General features: G+C 43.1%; 2 protein-coding genes and 1 long non-coding RNA gene across 3 annotated transcripts; 2 read left to right on the top strand and 1 right to left on the bottom strand.

Moving 5' to 3' along the window:
* Positions 1 to 5,794: 5,794 nt before the first annotated feature.
* Positions 5,795 to 14,965, top strand: LOC116223819 (tripartite motif-containing protein 16-like). The gene is made up of 8 exons (XM_042709899.1): positions 5,795 to 6,455; positions 7,798 to 7,893; positions 8,125 to 8,408; positions 8,654 to 8,748; positions 8,855 to 8,887; positions 9,764 to 9,823; positions 12,463 to 12,519; positions 14,344 to 14,965. Exons 1-8 carry the CDS (start codon positions 5,868 to 5,870, stop codon positions 14,856 to 14,858), a joined length of 1,728 nt encoding a protein of 575 aa, XP_042565833.1. The 5' UTR covers positions 5,795 to 5,867; the 3' UTR covers positions 14,859 to 14,965.
* A 986-nt stretch (positions 14,966 to 15,951) lies between these two features.
* LOC122133506 lies at positions 15,952 to 16,202 on the bottom strand. Its single transcript, XR_006152819.1, has 2 exons — positions 16,132 to 16,202; positions 15,952 to 16,060 (listed from the first exon to the last, which is right to left on the bottom strand). It is a non-coding gene; the product is annotated as an uncharacterized LOC122133506 (long non-coding RNA).
* A 952-nt stretch (positions 16,203 to 17,154) lies between these two features.
* On the top strand, positions 17,155 to 18,867 carry LOC116223824 (syntaxin-11-like). The gene is made up of 2 exons (XM_031581898.2): positions 17,155 to 17,589; positions 18,367 to 18,867. The coding sequence occupies exons 1-2, from the start codon at positions 17,170 to 17,172 to the stop codon at positions 18,700 to 18,702; spliced, it is 756 nt and encodes a 251-aa protein (XP_031437758.1). The 5' UTR covers positions 17,155 to 17,169; the 3' UTR covers positions 18,703 to 18,867.

The following is an 18,867-nucleotide window of genomic DNA, read 5'->3' as shown; positions in this document are numbered from 1 at the left end:
AGTTAGTGTTGAAGTTCTATCAAGTCGAGAAAGCAGAGTTAGTGTTGAAGTTCTATCAAGTCGAGAAAGCAGAGTTAGTGTTGAAGTTCTATCAAGTCGAGAAAGCAGAGTTAGTGTTGAAGTTCTATCAAGTCGAGAAAGCAGAGTTAGTGTTGAAGTTCTATCAAGTCCAACCCAGTCGTATAGAGACAAAGACAACAGATGACAGTGCAACAGGCATACAAACACCAAATGACGTCCGCGAAAAAGAACTTACACGTTGTACAATTTCGTTTTTTTTTTCCGTTTTATTGGACGCAATCCTACAGAATATACAACTGTCACCCTCTTAAAGACTCTCTTTCCTGTCACAAATACTCTCCTGCTCTGTCATCTCGACATAAAATATCTTTAAAGCCACGTCAATGTGCGAAGACTAAACGAATGGACGCCGCTGTTCTTCCGTGTGTTTGCTGTCACGCGGTGTTTGGATGACCAGTGGACGCTTGTTGCGTCTCTCACCACTAGATGGCGCTAACGCTTAGGGTTAGGGTTATGACCCTTCATTGTCAGTCTTTCCCAGGCAGCATCATCAGATCAGGAGTAGGTTTGTATATGGTGTGTGTGTGTGTGTGTGTGTGTGTGTGTGTGTGTGTGTGTGTGTGTAGGTTTGCATATGGTCCATAGGAACTAGTCATCAGCATCATCAGTCCACCCAAGGGTGTGGGTTTGTATATGGTGTGTGTGTGTGTGTGTGTGTAGGTTTGCATATGGTCCATAGGAACTAGTCATCAGCATCATCAGTCCACCCAAGGGTGTAGGTTTGCATATGGTGTGTGTGTGTGTGTGTGTGTGTGTGTGTGTAGGTTTGCATATGATGTGTGTGTGTGTGTGTGTGCATATGGTCCATAGAGACTAGTCACAACCAAAGTTTGGGAAAGACACAATTGTAACCACCAATATTTTGTTAATTTTAATTGCCTGTTAGAAAAAATTATTTTGCACAATTTATTTTCAAACTAATTCGTATTATTATATATACTATGTGTGTGTGTGTCTGTGTATTATTATATATAAAATGTTCGTCACCCAGAAGAGTGAAGTGTCCAAGTTTTCAAATGCGCCCTCGAGCCTGCGAGACAAGATGCTGTCATTTCATTGGCTGAAGAGGCTCACGTTCTCAGCACTACTAAAAGCTACTAAATACGCCAGGAAATAATAAAGCCCCATATTAGTATTTCATTTCCTTTTGTGCTTTGTAGCTAGGAAAATGCCACCAAAAAAGAAAAGAGACATCCAAAGTGTTTTCACCACCCAGAGAGTAAGTAGCTATCAAGATGCCCAGGAGCTAGTAGGCTAACTACTCTCTCTCTCACACACACACACAAACTAGCTAGTAGGCTAACTACTCTCTCACACACACACACACTCACTCACTCACTCACTCACTCACTCTCACACACTCACACACACTAGCTAGTAGGCTAACTACTCTCTCTCACACACACACACACACACGCACACACACACACACACACACACTAGCTAGTAGGCTAACTACCCACACAGTGCAAACCTGCTAGCTTAACATCACAAATCCATTCTACAATAGAAACATGTTTGGAAAGTTGTTAGTGTAGAGCAGTGGTTCCCAAACTTTTTACAGTCCCGTACCCCTTCAGACATTCAATCTCCAGCTACGTATCCCCCCCCCCCCCCCCCCCCCCCCCGTTTAAAAAAAAAAACAAAGTCTTCCTTTTTTACCGTAATTGATTTCACAATTCCGTTTTATTCCCTGAGGAAGATTGATGGCTTAAAATGAGTGAATAATATGTGCCACAAGTGACCCAAACCTTCTAAGATTGTTGTTTGCCAGCCATCAACAGAACAGAAGACTTAAAAAACATTATTTGCAAGCGATTGGGAAGATGAGCGAATTAATTTTACAGTCTGTATGTGTTGAGGTGTTGAAAAGGGGGCGTGGCCGGAGCGGAGTTCAGCACAGACGTGACATTTTCTCAGTGGTTTTGTTTTCTAATTAATGCTTGTTCATCGTTGGGTTCGTTGTTGTGTTTATTAGAAAGAAATACAAAATACAGGGGAATTTGGGCAATTTTGATGCATAAAATGATGTTCCCGTCTGAAAAGTTGCAATTCTGTTTCAAAGGGTACATTCTGCGAATTCCGTCCGTTTTCTGTTATCGCGGACATTTTCTCCTCGCGTACCCCCTGAACCAATTTGCGTACCCCAGCTTGGGAACCGAGGGTGTAGAGCATGTAACTTTTGCTTGTATTAAATCTATCCCTAGCGTCCGCAATCTTTCGACCAGTGTGCTACCAGTGTGTTAGCAGTGTGTTAGCAGTGCGCTACCAGTGTGTTAGCAGTGTGTTAGCAGTGCGCTACCAGTGTGTTAGCAGTGCGCTAGCAGCGTGTTAGCAGTGCGCTAGCAGTGTGTTAGCAGTGTGTTAGCAGTGCGCTAGCAGTGTGTTAGCAGTGTGATAGCAGTGTGTTAGCAGTGCGCTAGCAGTGTGTTAGCAGCAGCTGGTCTTGTTGAAGCCAGAAGGATAAAGCTAATGTGCCCACATAATGGGACCACGCTAGTTTAGCAACTCAAAATTGATATTAACTGGTGATAAGTCGGCCTACATGATCCCTTGGATAGTACATTTCATTGCCTCAGTACTTGTACTCTGTGTAGTGACAATAAAGTTGAATCTATCTAATAAGGCTATCTCTGTTCCCTGTAAACGCTCGACCAATGTCAGCAGTCAACTCAGCATGGTAAGTGTCTGTAAGAAATTGATTGAATTACTGTGCAGGAAAAACAGCAGCCTGAAGCTACAGATGTAGAGCAGGGTGATGATGAATCAGCATCAGGGGTTCAGGCGAGACGTTGAATCGTCCATTTTCCACAAGTTAGTACACAAATGTTAATATATAAAAAAAAAAAGTTTGCCTGTTCAACATAATATATATATAATATACTGCTACTGTATATTGGCATAGACGTATGTTTGGGATATCCAAAAAAGGACAACAAAAAAAAGTGATTTAAAAACACGTTTTTAATCATTTATTTCATTATTTATTATAATTTATTTTCAGTGCAAAGTACTGTTTTGTATTTAAACTAAGGTTTTATTATTCTCATTAGGTTTAAATCAGTTCCAAGTTCAACAAGTCAACGGGCAGTGTCCCTCAATGCTGAGACCAAACCTGGAACACACACACACACAAAATCACTACAAAATCTCAACAGCTGCCCTAGTTTATAAAGGATAAATAACCCTAACCCTAGTTTATAAAGCCAGTGTCCCTCTCCACAAGTAGGCTAATTCTATTACTAACGGCAATTAGTGGAATTGTGAGGAAAGTGGCGAGGAACACACACTTCTTGAGCTTAGCCTACAACACACACACACACACACACACACACTTCTTGAGCGTAGCCTACAACAAACACACACACACACACACACACACACACACACACACACACACACACTTCTTGAGCGTAGCCTACAACAAACACACACACACACACTTCTTGAGCGTAGCCTACAACAAACACACACACACACACACACTTCTTGAGCGTAGCCTACAACAAACACACACACACACACTTCTTGAGCGTAGCCTACAACAAACACACACACACACACTTCTTGAGCGTAGCCTACAACAAACACACACACACACACTTCTTGAGCGTAGCCTACAACAAACACACACACACACACACACACACACTTTTTGAGCGTAGCCTACAACAAACACACACACACACACTTCTTGAGCGTAGCCTACAACAAACACACACACACACACACACACACACACACACACACACACTTCTTGAGCGTAGCCTACACAAACACACACACACACACACACACGCACACACACACACGCACACACACACACACACACACACTTCTTGAGCGTAGCCTACACACACACACACACACACACACAAACACACACACTTCTTGAGCGTAGCCTACAACAAACACACACACACACACACACACACACACACTTTTTGAGCGTAGCCTACAACATGACATACAGACACTCGTAATGTGATGTCATAATGCATGGGCTTCTGATGTTTATAGTTTACAGTATTTGAAAGAAATTGTCTGAAGTATTTTATTTAAAATTGCATATCCAAACACAGGCCATCATGTACAACAGGCAGACCTTCATAAGAATAATAACCAGCTATGTGGAAAGAGCAGCATTGAATTGAATTCCCAAAGACAAAGAATTTAGTTCAAAATACTCCTTCTTGTCTATAAATTACTGAACGGCCTTGCCCCACCCTATATTTCCTTCTTTTTAGGATCCTCCAGTAAATCTGTCTTCTCACGACCCCCAGAATAAACACCAATGCTGCACGTGGTGCCTTTAGTTACTGTGCCCCAACCCTCTAAGAATAGCCTACCTCTGGAGTTTAAGGTCATCGCAATCAGTGCTCTCTTTTAAAAAGGGAATTCAAACTTTTTTTATTTTCTTCAGCTTTTAATTTAAGACTGTAGGTCTTTGTTTTTAACACTTAATTTTATTGTTTTTATTTTCATGTATACACACATATATTTTATTTTGTTTTATTTTATTTTTGTTTTTGTTTATTTTAGATAATTTAATGTCATCTCTCCACTCAAAGCACATTGTGTCTATGTATGCCATATGAAATGTGCTATAGAAATAAACTTATAGACTTATATTCGTGTGCTGTTGCCATAACCAGACAGAAGAAGTTTGCCTGTCTGCGGTGGGTGGGTCCACTGTGCAAAATGACCCTCACAATTTATAAACTTTCAGATTGGTCAATGCAATGAATGTAGAGAACTTTGACATATTACATGTATTTTATATTTTAGTATGTATTGTGTTGATTGTGATGCAGTTTTGTCAATGGGCAGACAGTTTAATTATATTCTTCACCTGACCACAAGGTTCATTATGTATGCGCACTGTGATTAGCTGTAAAGTTCACTAGGAACTTCCCATACTTCAAATGTATTGTTTAATTTGACAGCGGTTGGATGTATTGATTATTTTGGCTTTTATTGTAAATATCTTTGTATAGTGGGCTGATATATACCAATAAGAAAATTGTAGATGTTAAATGTATCCGTATCATAATTCTAATTAGGCTACTGATCCCATTCCTCACGTTCCGTTAGCTAGCTAACAGTGTTGCCATACTGAACCTAATGTGTTTTATGTCATTTTATTTTACTTCCTGCGTACGCCAACTATTCTGTATTGTGTATAATCCAGGTATGTTGCTCCAACACCGACATGTGTGTGTTATATGTGCATTGCTATTTAAATGATTTGTGCACTGGTTTACTTTAATGTGATTAACGTGTTGTTGTATAGAATGGAAGACAGAGGCGGTATGTCTGTCTGCGATACTACGTACGCCAACTATTCTGTATTGTGTGTAATCCAGTTCAGGAATAAAAGGACAAAACCATCGCAGTGTTCATCATTCCCCTGTTTGACCACCGTCAAGCTTTAGGATGCTTGTCCCAGATTCAATAGGCCTATGTTAAACTTAAGTTCATGTTTACATATGAAAAAGATATATTATATCTTTTATAATATATCTTTTTTCTTCAATAAATATTTAATATGTCCGATCCTCGACTTGGGCGCAGTTTTTAATTTTGGCCCTCTGTGTATTTGAGTTTGACTCCCTGCTCTATATATAAAAAAAACAGTGGGCTAAAGGAGTATTTGGTGCCCTCTAGAGGTCAAACATGTCTCAACTCGTGGCACACCCTGTCACACAACCAGGAAGTCCGATTCAGAAACTGAAAGGAAAGGGTTGTCCCGGAGCTTTGTGAAGTGTTTCTCAGCGCTTATAAGAATGGCAGAGGCGATTTCAAGCGACAATGAGCTTTTTACATGTCCGATTTGTATGGATCTTCTTAGGGATCCAGTGACTACTAATTGTGGACACAGTTACTGTAAAGGCTGCATTAAGGGCTGCTGGGATCAGGAAGATCAGAAGGGAGTCTACAGCTGCCCCCAGTGCAGACAGACGTTCACTCCAAGACCCGTTTTAAACAAAAATAATATTTTTGCTGAACTTGTGGAAAAGATCCGGAAGACCAGAATCCAAGCTGCTGCTCCTGTTTCATGTCCTGCTGGACCTGGAGATGTGGAGTGTGACGTCTGCACTGGGAGAAAACTCAAAGCTGTGAAGTCCTGTCTGGATTGTGTGTTGTCTTACTGTGAAACTCACTTCAAAGCTCACAATGACCTGAACCCCGGAAGAAAACACTCAGTGATTGATGCCACAGGCCAGCTACAGGAGAGGATCTGCTCTCATCATAAGAAGGTTTTTGAAATATTTTGTCGAACCGATCAGAGTTGTATCTGCTATCTGTGCACGATGGACGAACATAAAGGCCATGACACAGTCTCAGCTGCAGCAGAATGGACAGACAAACAGGTCAGTACTGGAGCCACATGTGTGTCCAAGATTTCTATGAGGGCTCTTATACGTACTAACTGTGAATGTAATACTATAACTACAAGAACACGGTCTCACCAGTCTTTAAATCTGCCTGTTTCCACAATGACTTTGCCCGTTAGAGAAAGGAAGAATCAGGAAATGTTTATCAGGTGCAAGGTCCAGTGTTAAGTAAAGAGAGTGAAATATTAACCTGTCGGCTTCAAAGTGAACATATTCTTACCTCATAAAATAATGTTCTGTTCTGTTCTAAAGGTTGTAAGACAGCTTTGCCTCAAGTGTTCTCTTGTAAAGGTTGTGAGACAGCTTTGCTGTGTTTTTGCTGTTAAATACCAGTGCTCCTCTTGAACTTAGCTCATGGCTTTAACCTGATTTTCAATTGAAGATGATAGCGGCTGCTTCAATGTGTCATTTCATCTCTTAAAAAGATTAAAATGTACTTGAAGGTTTTTGCTTATAAATGTTCAGTTGTCATGTGTGATGTTTGATCATCATTGTTGTAACTCAGTGTTTCCCAGGGGGTACGCAAATGGCCGTAGGGGGTACGCAAATGGACATAGGGGGTACGCGGGGGGATATGTGATTTGCCTTTTCAAAGTGAAACAGCCCATTATATTTTCAAACTGACCTATAAATAGACATGACATCTTAAATAGTCTGAATAGACCAGTCGCAATTCCCAAAATACACTCATGTGTACATTGTAGTGTTCAGCAAAATAATTACAATGGTAAAGGTAGCTACAGGTAGGTTAGTCAAAACATAGGCACAACGGTTAGCTCCCTCGTCAGAATTCCACTCGCTGATGCCCTGTGTAGAGAAGCGGGAGCTCATTCCGGTTGCTGCACGAAAATGGATAAATGGTTAAAAAGAGTTAATCCTCGGTCCAGAGAGACATTAACCGCTACTACTAGTAGAATGCCTACAATCGAGGATGCACCTGCCGGCGACAGCAACCCAGGTTGCTCTTCCAGGTCAACCGGATCAGGATGTTAGCATCAGTACAGTTGTTGCTAACCAAGCGACTAGTTTTTTTTGTGTGCAAATCAACTTGGTGTGACAGACAAACGCAACATAACAACGCATCTCAGTGAAAAGACTTTGATGCCCTTCGCCACGACGTACTTATGTGAGAGTGGGTTCTCAGCTCTGATGAGCAGGAAAACAAACACAAAAATATATATATATATGGGGTGGGGGGGGGGGGGGGTACGTAGCTGGAGATTGAATGTCTGAAGCGGTACGGGACTGTACGTCTGGGAAACACTGTTGTAAACAATCCACCGATAATATGGTGAAAATAAGCTGTTTGTTTTAACAGAGGCAGTTGGGGCAGACCCAGAGGAGATTCCAGCAGAGAATCCAGGAGAGAGAGAAGGAGCTGCAGGAGCTGAGGAAGGCTGTGGAGACTCTCAAGGTGAGAACTGACCACATAAAACAACAGCTGGCTCAGCAATCGCTTGTTATTGTGTCATCACCGTTATGCTGCCATCTCTACATGATACAGACCATCACAGAAAGACATGGTTTGGCAGGATTTACCCTTGGTCATTTGATCAAGAAGAGCCAGTCACACCAGAGTGAGTTTGCTCCTTCACTTACCTCTGTGTGTCTCCTGTCCCCCTCCTCTTTGTGTGTCTCCTAACAGAGCTCTGCACAGACAGCAGTGGAGGACAGTGAGAGGATCTTCACTGAGATGATCCGCTCCATTGAGAGAAGGTGCTCTGAGGTGAAAGAGCTGATCAGAGATCAGGAGAAGGCTGAGGTGAGTCGGGCTGAAGACCTCCTGAAGCGACTGGAGCAGGAGATTGCTGAGCTGAAGAGGAGAGATGCTGAGCTGGAGCAGCTTTCACACACAGAGGATCACATCCATTTCCTCAAGGTGACAGAATTTGAAATAAAGCATCCATGTGGTTTTAGGAGGGGGAAAATGCATCATTTCTTGATCTTTTAATGTAATGTCTTAATGTGTCGAACATATTCACATACCTAAACACATGAGTGCATATACACTAAACCAACTGAATTCACCCATCATGTCTGCAGCCTTTGGGGAAACACAGACCTGGCTGAATATTCAGGTGGTCTGCCTCATCTTTTATGTATTTCTCTCTGTAGAATGTCCTGTCAATCAGAGACTCTCCTCACTCCTCGCCCAGCATGACCTTCAACCAAAGCTTCTCTTTTGAGGCTGTGAAGGAATCTGCCTCTGGAGTGAAGGTGCAGCTGGATGACATCTTCAGGCAGGAAGTAGTCAAGATATCTGCAGCAGGTGGATAAACATGTAGAACTGACTCAATGATTAATTCCTTATTTCACAGTTTGAGAAGACAAGGGTTCCACTTCATTTTGATGTATTTTTCTGTATCTCTCAACAGTAACGAATATCCAGATCATCCAGTCCTTAGAATGTGAGTCTCTCTCTCTCTCTCTCTCTTTCTTTTTCTCTCTTTCTTTTTTTTGCACACTTGAAGAAAGTAACACTCTTAACGGTGTGCTGGGAAAGGTTGTCTTCATTTATTCACACTTCACACGTATTACAGCTCACTTCACAAGCAACGACTGCTTCCTTTTGCTCTCTCTCGACAACTCTGTCTAGGTTAGCTTTGTCTCTTCCTAACCGTCATGAAAAGTGCATTATCCCTGGTATTACAACGTCATCTATAGGCCAAAACATGCAACAGCATCGTAACTTCAGAAAATAAAAGGCCACAAAATCATGAAACGGGACCAAAGAAAAGACAAAATGGGGGCTTTGCCACACACACACACACACACACACACACACACACACACACACAGTATCAATAGTTATTACACTGATCAGGTTTGTAGCCCTCTGAGTTCTAGTTTGCATTTTCTGATGAAATATGCTGTTTAAATTTCATGTGTCTGTATTAGCATTTACACTATGAGTTTAAACTTCATTTGAAATTTGATCTCAGTTTGGGTTGAGGCATTAGACACATCAGTAAAAATGTTGTGAATAGAGTTTAGGTTACATTCCTGGACACCTGTGACGGTTTTATGTTATATCTAAGCACCGTAAATCTGAATAACCCTGGGTAAAGGAAAAGGCAGTTGCCTAAGAAATAACATTTACTTTCACAGCTGAAGTGAACTGTCTTTTCACGGGTCTGTCACAGTTGATAAAAACAAACATTAAAGAAAACAAAACACCCAAAGATGAAGCCGACTAAAACTATATGGGCTTAGTCAGTGTTTGAAAATAAGTGTCTGGTCTCAGATCCTGGGTGAATGAGTGTCTCTCTGTGTTTGGATCCCAGATGCTGATCCTGAGCTCCCAGTCAGAAGAACAAGCAGTAAGGGGTTACTGCCACCAGAGAGTAAGTTATTACTGACTGATTCTAACAGCCTCTAAGCCTGTACATCAGGGGTCTAGCACAGAAATAATAGTTCCACTGTATCTTATCTCTGATCAAATCTGATCTCAATAAAACCCTCTTTCAACTGTGAGACGTAGGAGGCATGGAGGTGTGGTTGGGCTCCAGAGTTTGAAATAAAGGCCTTGATATTAATCATGTGAAAAAATGCCCTAAACCTTATTTATCCAGGGATTAGGAGAGATTAAAGCATAATTACTAGATCTTAAATGTACATTGTGATCAGGGAAAACACAGACAAAAACAGAAGCCAATGGAGGTCAGAGATGGTTACATTTTAGGTTCAGAAACAAACTGCAAAGCTGAAACTCAATGGCTTTGGATCATTTGTTTTAAAAAGAACATGTTACTTCTGATTGAGTTCATACTGTATACCCCCCCCCCCCCTCACTAAAAATACATAAAAAGTCTTCACCCACTGTGCTCTACACACACACACACACTACAACCAAAAAACTTCATACCTCACCCAAAAGTGACTCACGCTTCAATAACTATAGCATAAGCTCTCTCCCATTAAACTACGTCATCACTCAATGTACAGTGAACTAAAAGAAACAACAACTTGAAGCATTACAAAATGCATATATTATGTGTTGCTGTATCCTATTTGCATAGTTTAGTGTTGCATTGCAAAAGATAAGAAAAACATATGGCATCTCTTACAGTACATACTGTAATACAAAACAAATACAGTAAATATGAAATTCAGCTAAAAGCCTCAAGACAGCTCTATGCTAAATCTCCAATGGTAAACTATAGTACAAAAAAAGCATGCAGACACTTTTCATTCCCAGTACAGTAAGTGAAACTACAACACATGAGAGACTACCACTAGAAGTGTCCTGCAGCCCTAATGCTGATCTATGGTGATTTTTTAATGAACATCTCTCTTGCCTTGAAACTTTAAAAAAATCTTTATAGTCTCATTTCAATGAATTCTGTTTTCTGCTTTGTTTTGATTGATAGCAGCCTTGTTACCAACTGTAGTTGATGTAGTTGTTGCTGAAGACATTCTCCTACTATTACTGTTGAATATGTAAGTCATGGGCTCTCAATGAGACTATTACTGCTGTATATGTAAGTCATGGACTCTCAATGAGACTATTACTGTTGTATATGTAAGTCATGGGCTCTCATTAAGAGAATGTGACCCAGAAATCACACTTGCCTTATAAATATTTGTGGAATATGGGGGATTTCAGGGTTGGATAAGATGTGCTAAAGATTCAAGTCAAGGGAGAATGTTGCGGTACTGTAAATGTGATGTTCATAAACATTTCACACTAAATTCAGAGGACACCAAGGATCAGCATTAAGGCTGCAGGACACTTCTAGTAGTAGACTCATGTGCTGTTGATTCACTTACTGTACTGGGAATGAAACATGTCTGCACACTGTTCTTGGTACTATAGTTTACCACAGAACATTTAGCATAGAGTTGTCTTGAAGCATTTAGCTGAATTTCATATTTGACTGTATTTGTTTTGTATTACAATATGTACTGAGCAATGCAACACTAAACTATGTAAAAATGGAGGATACAGCAACACATAACATATGCATTTTGCAATACTTCAAATTGTTTGTGATTGTAAAAAACTGTGATGGGAAAATGTCTTCAGCAACAACTACATCACACATGCACATCTCAATGCACATGCTGTTCTGTACCACTTTTGTATAGTTGGGAACAAGGTTGCAAACAAACAAAACAAAGCATAAAACTGAACACAATTTCTGCAAACAATGAGAATAATCTGTCTTATTTCAAGTGTATTCATTTGTCTGTCGAATACTGCATCTTTCCATCAACAGCGATCAAAATGTTGTCCAGTTTTGAAGCGAACTGTTTTGAGCAGAGTATCTAAATGTCTGCAAAATTGCTGTAGTTACACAGAGTTATATTGGTGGTGAGTGAGACAGGTATCCATGAATATCAGAAGAAGGGGTCATTGAATACATGTTGTATCAAAGCAATGCAAAAGTATCCAAAGTTTAGCTCACTTGTGAATGTGTTTAGTGTTTTGAAAAAGTGTACATGGTATTGAGACAAGTGTGAAAATGATTGTAGAAATCTTGGTCTAATTGAGATAATGCATTCATGAATTAATGAATCTATTTATGAATGCCCTTTTCTCTCAGTTTAATGGGCTGTAATGTGATGTTTTCTCTCTCAGTGTCTGATAGGTGAAAATTCACCCTAGTTTCCTCAGGACTCCGGAGCTTGTCAATCAGTATATTTATTCAACAAGAACAATTGCAATTGGGCTCACTCACAACACAAGTGTGAAAGTGAAGCGATTTCACAAACATCGCACAGAGTTTATATACTTAGATTTATCTAATGCTGACGCCGTATGTGTTTAACAATCATATTCAAAACAAGGTTCTCGTCCGAGCTTCTTGTGTTTTCTCAGGGTCGAGAAAACAATCAGTGGCGCCAGTTAATCAAAGTTACACATACACACAGGAACACAGAAAAGCCATGTCACTGTTAAGAGAAAAGCATATAAGAGACTTATTAAAACAAGGCACTTGATTCATATATTCAAACAGTGTTTGGTAATTATCTCCATCAGTGTCTGAAGTCCAGGCTGTTTTTCCTGAACCAGTGACCAGAGAGGAGTTCTCACAGTGTAAGTTGGACATTAAGACATGCAAGCTATCACACACACACACACACACACACACAACGTGCACACACACATGCACACACAGGGATACACTCACAGGCATAGAATCATGATCAAATTAGCAAACCCACATACAAATTCAAACCTACCTTCCTGTAAACATGTAACACCACACACACACACATTCATTCTTTTGAATATACAGCCACTGGAACATTCACACACTCCGTGTCACTCATTTGAAAAGAACTCTATTTACACACATGCGTTTACACACACACACACACACTCCATGCAAACAACAAACAGATACAGAATCAAACACGACAATACAAACACACACACACACACAAAATTCTATTTAATTTTATTTATATGGCCCAAAACGATGTAATTGTCTCAAGGCACTTTACAGAGCCCAGGTCCTGAACCCCCTTAGAGAAAGCACAATGCACCTCCCAAATTTTGTAACTATCCGACGCCGTCAATACATCGCGGTTTACCTTGTGGGTAGTAGCATGCCAACATTATATAGCTGGCTCAGACACCTCGCAAATCCCCTCAGACGTATTTTTCAGTTACAATAATGGGGTTTTTACATTGCACAGTGTCTATTTCTCGGTAACTTTTACAAAATCTAAGCAAAAGAAAGTCAAATAAACAACTTTCATGTACAAATACGACCATCTACGGAGTTTGGTCTGCCGCCATCTTTTTTTTTTTTTTTAATGCTTTACAACACCCACAACTGTCGGAGAACCATAAATGAAAACGAGTCCGTAGAGGCAACTACGTGACCAAGGAGTAACTGGTTGGAAGGGGAGGGGCTTGTGGCAGAATGGGGAGGGAAATGGGAGGGGCTTGTGGCAGAAGGGGAGGGCGTGTGGCAGAAGGGGACGTATAAGAAGGGGAGGGGCTTGTGGTCGAATGGGAGGGGCTTGTGGCAGAATGGGTGGGGGAGGGGCTTGTGGTAGAATGGGGAGGGAGGAGAAGGGGATGGGCTTGTTGCAGAAGGGGAGGGGGGACAATCAGAATCATGGCAGATGAAATCATACACGTATCAAGATGAACATGTTAGCATACATGTGGTAAATGTACACAATACATACAAACATAACATATATACATGATGTATAGAACATTGATAGTGGATAAGGTGAGGAGAGAGCATTCAAGTATTGTAGAACAGCTTAGTGGGTATACTAAGCCTTGACTACTGCAACGCCCTCCTAACGGGCCTGCCGGCTTGTGTGGTGAAACCACTACAGATGATCCAGAACGCGGCGGCGCGTCTGGTGTTCAACCAACCGAAGAGGGCACACGTCACCCCGCTACTCATCGAGCTCCACTGGCTGCCTGTAGCTGCTCGCATTAAGTTCAAGTCACTTATGCTTGCCTACAGAGTGCTTGCTGGTTCTGCTCCCACCTACTTTAATGCTCTTGTAAGGGCAAATGTTACACCCAGGACGCTGCGCCCGTCTAGTGAGCGCCATTTGGCACTGCCGTCTGTGCAAACACGGCAATCCAGACTATTCTCATTTGTTACTTACACACACTCAACATCATCCATTCATACAAAGGACTCCCTTCAGACAAACACACACACAATTTCTCACACACACACACACACTCAGACATAACCATACTCACTTTTTTAATACAGACATTCACACATGTACACCTGCACAAACATACAGAATCACACACACAAAAACAAATCTCACTTATATGTGAAACATTCCCTCATATCAAATAACAACAAGCACACACACACACACACACCTAACACATAAATACCTAAGTTTGTCCTGTCTTCTCCTCCATCAGACTCCTGTCACTTCACACTGGATCCAAACACAGCAAACAGACACCTCCATCTGTCTGAGGGGAACAGGAGGGTGGAGAGGAGAGATGAGGTCCAGTCATATCCTGATCATCCAGAGAGATTTGATGGGTGGGGTCAGGTGCTGTGTAGAGAGGGTGTGTCTGGACGCTGCTACTGGGAGGTTGAGTGGAGTAGGGGGTTGGTTTATATATCAGTCTCATATAAAAGCATCAGCAGGAGAGGATGGGGTAATGAGTGTGTGTTTGGATGTAATGATCAGTCCTGGAGTCTGGCCCTCACCAGCAGCAGCTCCTATTTCATACACAATAATAAACAGACTCAACTCCCTCTAGTGGCCAGCTCCAGAATAGGAGTGTATGTGGATCACAGGGCAGGAACTCTGGCCTTCTACAGCATCTCTGACACAATGACCCTCCTGCACAGAGTCCAGACCACATTCACTCACACACTCTACCCTGGGTTTGGGCTATATCCTGGAACAGTGAAGCTGCTGTGACTGACATGTCTGCCAGCAGCGCGTTTAACACTTGTCTATGTGTGTGTGTTTGTGCGCATCGGGGCGGAACTCTACCGTGCGCGATACAGAGAGCAGAGGAGAATTGTAAACGCGCGACCATATAGAGACAGAAATTACATGCCGTCGTGTAAATAAGATAAATAACATAAGGCTTTTTATTTTGTTTAATAAAAGAACAAGCTATAGACCTGTTCTATAGGAAAGGTAACCTTAAATGACTTCCGTTGTGATCTGGCGATTATAGAAAATAAAATTGAACAAAATTAACTGGACCTTCCCGGGGGGGGGGGGGGGGGGCGCCCCCCTAATATAATGGTGGGGAAAACACTGGTGTGTGTGTGTGTGTGTGTGTGTGTGTGTGTGTGTGTGTGTGTGTGTGTGTGTGTGTGTGTGTGTGTGTGTGTGTGTGGCAAAAAGCCAAGTGTTTAGTCCCTCTGTTATTGCATACATGTTCTGATACCTGGTTTTATATGACAACCACAATATTATGTACCATGACAGTAAATCTGAATGAGACCGTATTCATCCAACAATTGACCCCCAATGAAATGTGTTCCTCTGTTTCTTTATTAATACCGTTATAATGAGACCAGTATGCTTTAAAATGTGTTCCTCTGTTTCTTTATTAATACCATTGTAATGAGACCAGTATGTTTTAAAATGCTGCCATTCAATGTGCCCTAATGCTCTCTCTTTTTGGGTATGTGTGTGTGTGGGGGGGGGGCATAGTCAGGATATAAAATGATGATGACATTTAATGACGGGTCGTGGCTTAGACAGTCAGCCCTTATGACCCAGAGCATAGGTGAGAACACACACACACACACACACACACACACACAGAGACAGTCAGCCCTTATGACCCAGAGCATAGGTGAGAACACACACACACACACACACACTCACACACACACACAGACAGTCAGCCCTTATGATCCAGAGCATAGGTGAGAACACACACACACACACACACACACACACACACACACACACACAGACCCAGAGCATAGATGAGAACACACACACACACACACACACACACACACACACACACACAGACCCAGAGCATAGGTGACAATAGATGAAGCCGGTTAGGTTTACTTCTTTTCTCTTCTATAACTCTTGTATTGGTACACTTGGTCACATGACCTTTAATGATGTTTTCTGCTTTATAAATAAACCTTTTATAACTCTTGTATTGGTACACTTGACCACATGACCTTTAATGATGTTTTCTGCTTTATAAATAAACCTCTGATGAAAGCCAACACACCTGATATCAATCACATCTTTTATCAGAGACAGAATCTGGAGGAATGAACCTCATTCAGTCCTGTATGAACAGCAGGGCGTGACATGACTGTTCCTCATTCAGTCCTGTATGAACAGCAGGGCGTGACATGACTGTACCTCATTCAGTCCTGTATGAACAGCAGGGCGTGACGTGACTGTTCCTCATTCAGTCCTGTATGAACAGCAGGGCGTGACATGACTGTTCCTCATTCAGTCCTGTATGAACAGCAGGGCGTGACATGACTGTTCCTCATTCAGTCCTTATGAACACACACGCTCACACACCCACACCCACACACAAACACACACACTCACACACACACACGCTCACACACCGACACACACACACACACACACGCATACACACACACTCACACACACACACGCTCACACACCCACTCACACACACACCCACACACAAACACACACACTCACACACACTCACACACACACACGCTCACACACCGACACACACACACACACGCATACACACACTCACACATACAGTGCCCTCCACAATTATTGGCACCCCCAGTGAATATGAGCAAAACAGGCTATGAAAAAATATGTCTTTGCTGTTTATCCTCTTGGTCTTTCACTCAAAATATTCACAAAAATCTTACCTTTTCATTGAAGTAAAATTATTGAAATAAAAAAAAACTGTTGACATTAAATTAATATTTTTCCCCAAAACATGTGTGCCACAATTATTGGTTAAGACAGCAGATAGGCATATTATGGTGAGAGGTAAAGGGTGTGTGTGTGTGTGTGTGTGTGTGTGTGTGTGTGTGTGTGTGTGTGTGTGTGTGTGTGTGTGTGAAGAGGTGGTCAGGGGTAAAGGGTGTGTGTGTGTGTGTGTGTGTGTGTGAAGAGGTGGTCAGGGGTAAAGGGTGTGTGTGTGTGTGTGTGTGTGTGTGAAGAGGTGGTCAGGGGTAAAGGGTGTGTGTGTGTGTGTGTGTGTGTGTGTGTGTGTGTGTGTGTGTGAAGAGGTGGCGCCATGGAGGAGGTGCTGAGGGAGGCGCACGCCATGCGGCGGGAGATCGCGGCGCTCGGCCTGGACGTGGAGCGACTCCGCAAGCAGTCCTCCCGCTGCGCCAAGACGGTCCGGCGCCTCAGCGTCATCCAGCGCAGCTCCAACGCCATCGGGGGCGACGTGAAGACCCGCGCCGAGGCCCTCTACCGCCGCCTCACCGCCTACGACCAGCGCCGCCAGGACCTGGAGGCCCAGCACGGGCCCGCCGCCGCCGTGGTCCGCATCGCCCGCTCCCAGCACGCCGCCGTGGGCCACGCGCTGCACCAGGCCATGGCCGACTACCACGCCGCCGAGGACGAGCAGCGAGAGTGCTGTCACCAGCGCTTCCAGCGGCAGGCCGAGATCCTGGGGCGCAACGTCTCCAGCGAGGAGGTGGACCAGATGGTACATACACACACACACACACACTCACACTCACACTGACACACACACACACACACACACACACACACACACACACACGTACACACACACACACACACATGTACACACTCACATTTACACCAGATGGTACACACTCACACTCACACACACACACACACACACATGTACACACACACACACACACACACACACACACACACACACATTTACATTTAGTCCTTTACATTTAGTCATTTAGAAAACGCTTTTATGACACATTTTTACACATTTTTACATTTACACTGATGGCACACTGCACATCAGGAGCAATTATGGGGTTCAGTGTCTTGCTCAAGGACACTTCGACAGGGAATCGAACTAACAACCTTCTGATTACTAAACGACTTCTCCACCTCCTGTGTGTGTGTGTGTGTGTACGTGTGTACGTGTGTACGTGTGTGTGGTTGTGTGTGTGTGTGTGTGTGTGTGTGTGTGTGTGTGTGTGTGTGTGTATATTCTGATGTGTGTGTGTGTGTGTGTGAGTGTGTGTTTCTGCTGCGTGTGTGTGTGTGTGTCTGTGTGTGTGTGTGTGCGTGTGTGTGTGTGTGTGTGTGTGTGTGTTATATGTGTGTGTGTGCGAGTATGTGTGTGTGTGTGTGTGTGTGTGTGAGTGTGTGTTTCTGCTGTGTGCGTGTGTGTGTGTGTGTGTGTTATGAATGTGTGTGTGTGTGTGTGTGTGTTATGAATGTGTGTACGTGTACGTGTGTGTGTCTGTGTGTGTCCGTCCCCCACTCCCAGGTGCAGGAGGGCGGCTGGGGCGCCTTCAGCAAGGAGCTGAACCCCGAGGGCATCACGGCCCGCTGCGCCTTCAAGCACATCAAGGACCGCCACCGGGACCTGATCGACCTGGAGGCGCGGCTCAGGGACGTGCACGAGCTCTTCCTGCTGATGGCCGTGATGGTGGACGAGCAGGGCGCCATGCTCAACAACATCGAGGCCAACGTGGTCGCCACCGACGACTACCTGGAGAAGGTCAACGAGAGCTTCAAGGTGGCCATCCGGTACCGCCAGAGGAACCCCTGCTTCAAGATGTGGTGCGGCTGTTTCCCCTGCTACAAACAAGACGCCGGATGAGTGTGTAGTGTGTAGTGTGTTGTGTGTGTGTGTGTGTGTGTGTGTGTGTGTGTGTGTGTGTGTGTGTGTGTGTGGGGGGTGTGGCTGCTTCCCCTGCTACAAACAAGACACCGGGTGAAAGGTTCCTCCAGATTAAGACACCGGGTGTGTGTGTGTGTGTGTGTG

The sequence above is a fragment of the Clupea harengus genome, chromosome 15, assembly GCF_900700415.2.
Source record: "Clupea harengus chromosome 15, Ch_v2.0.2, whole genome shotgun sequence".
Lineage (NCBI taxonomy): Eukaryota > Metazoa > Chordata > Actinopteri > Clupeiformes > Clupeidae > Clupea > Clupea harengus.
The sequence above is the reverse complement of the archived record's forward strand: the minus strand, read 5'-3'. Positions and strand labels throughout refer to the sequence as shown.

Bases quoted from the DNA above. Each gene is read 5' to 3' on its own strand.
- LOC116223819 (XM_042709899.1), top strand. From the start codon at position 5,868: ATGGCAGAGGCGATTTCAAGCGACAATGAGCTTTTTACATGTCCGATT. The intron at 6,456-7,797 runs GTCAGTACTGGA...TTGTTTTAACAG, and splicing joins CAGAATGGACAGACAAACAG to AGGCAGTTGGGGCAGACCCA. The intron at 8,749-8,854 runs GTGGATAAACAT...ATCTCTCAACAG, and splicing joins AGTCAAGATATCTGCAGCAG to TAACGAATATCCAGATCATC.
- LOC116223824 (XM_031581898.2), top strand. From the start codon at position 17,170: ATGGAGGAGGTGCTGAGGGAGGCGCACGCCATGCGGCGGGAGATCGCG. The intron at 17,590-18,366 runs GTACATACACAC...CCCCACTCCCAG, and splicing joins GCGAGGAGGTGGACCAGATG to GTGCAGGAGGGCGGCTGGGG.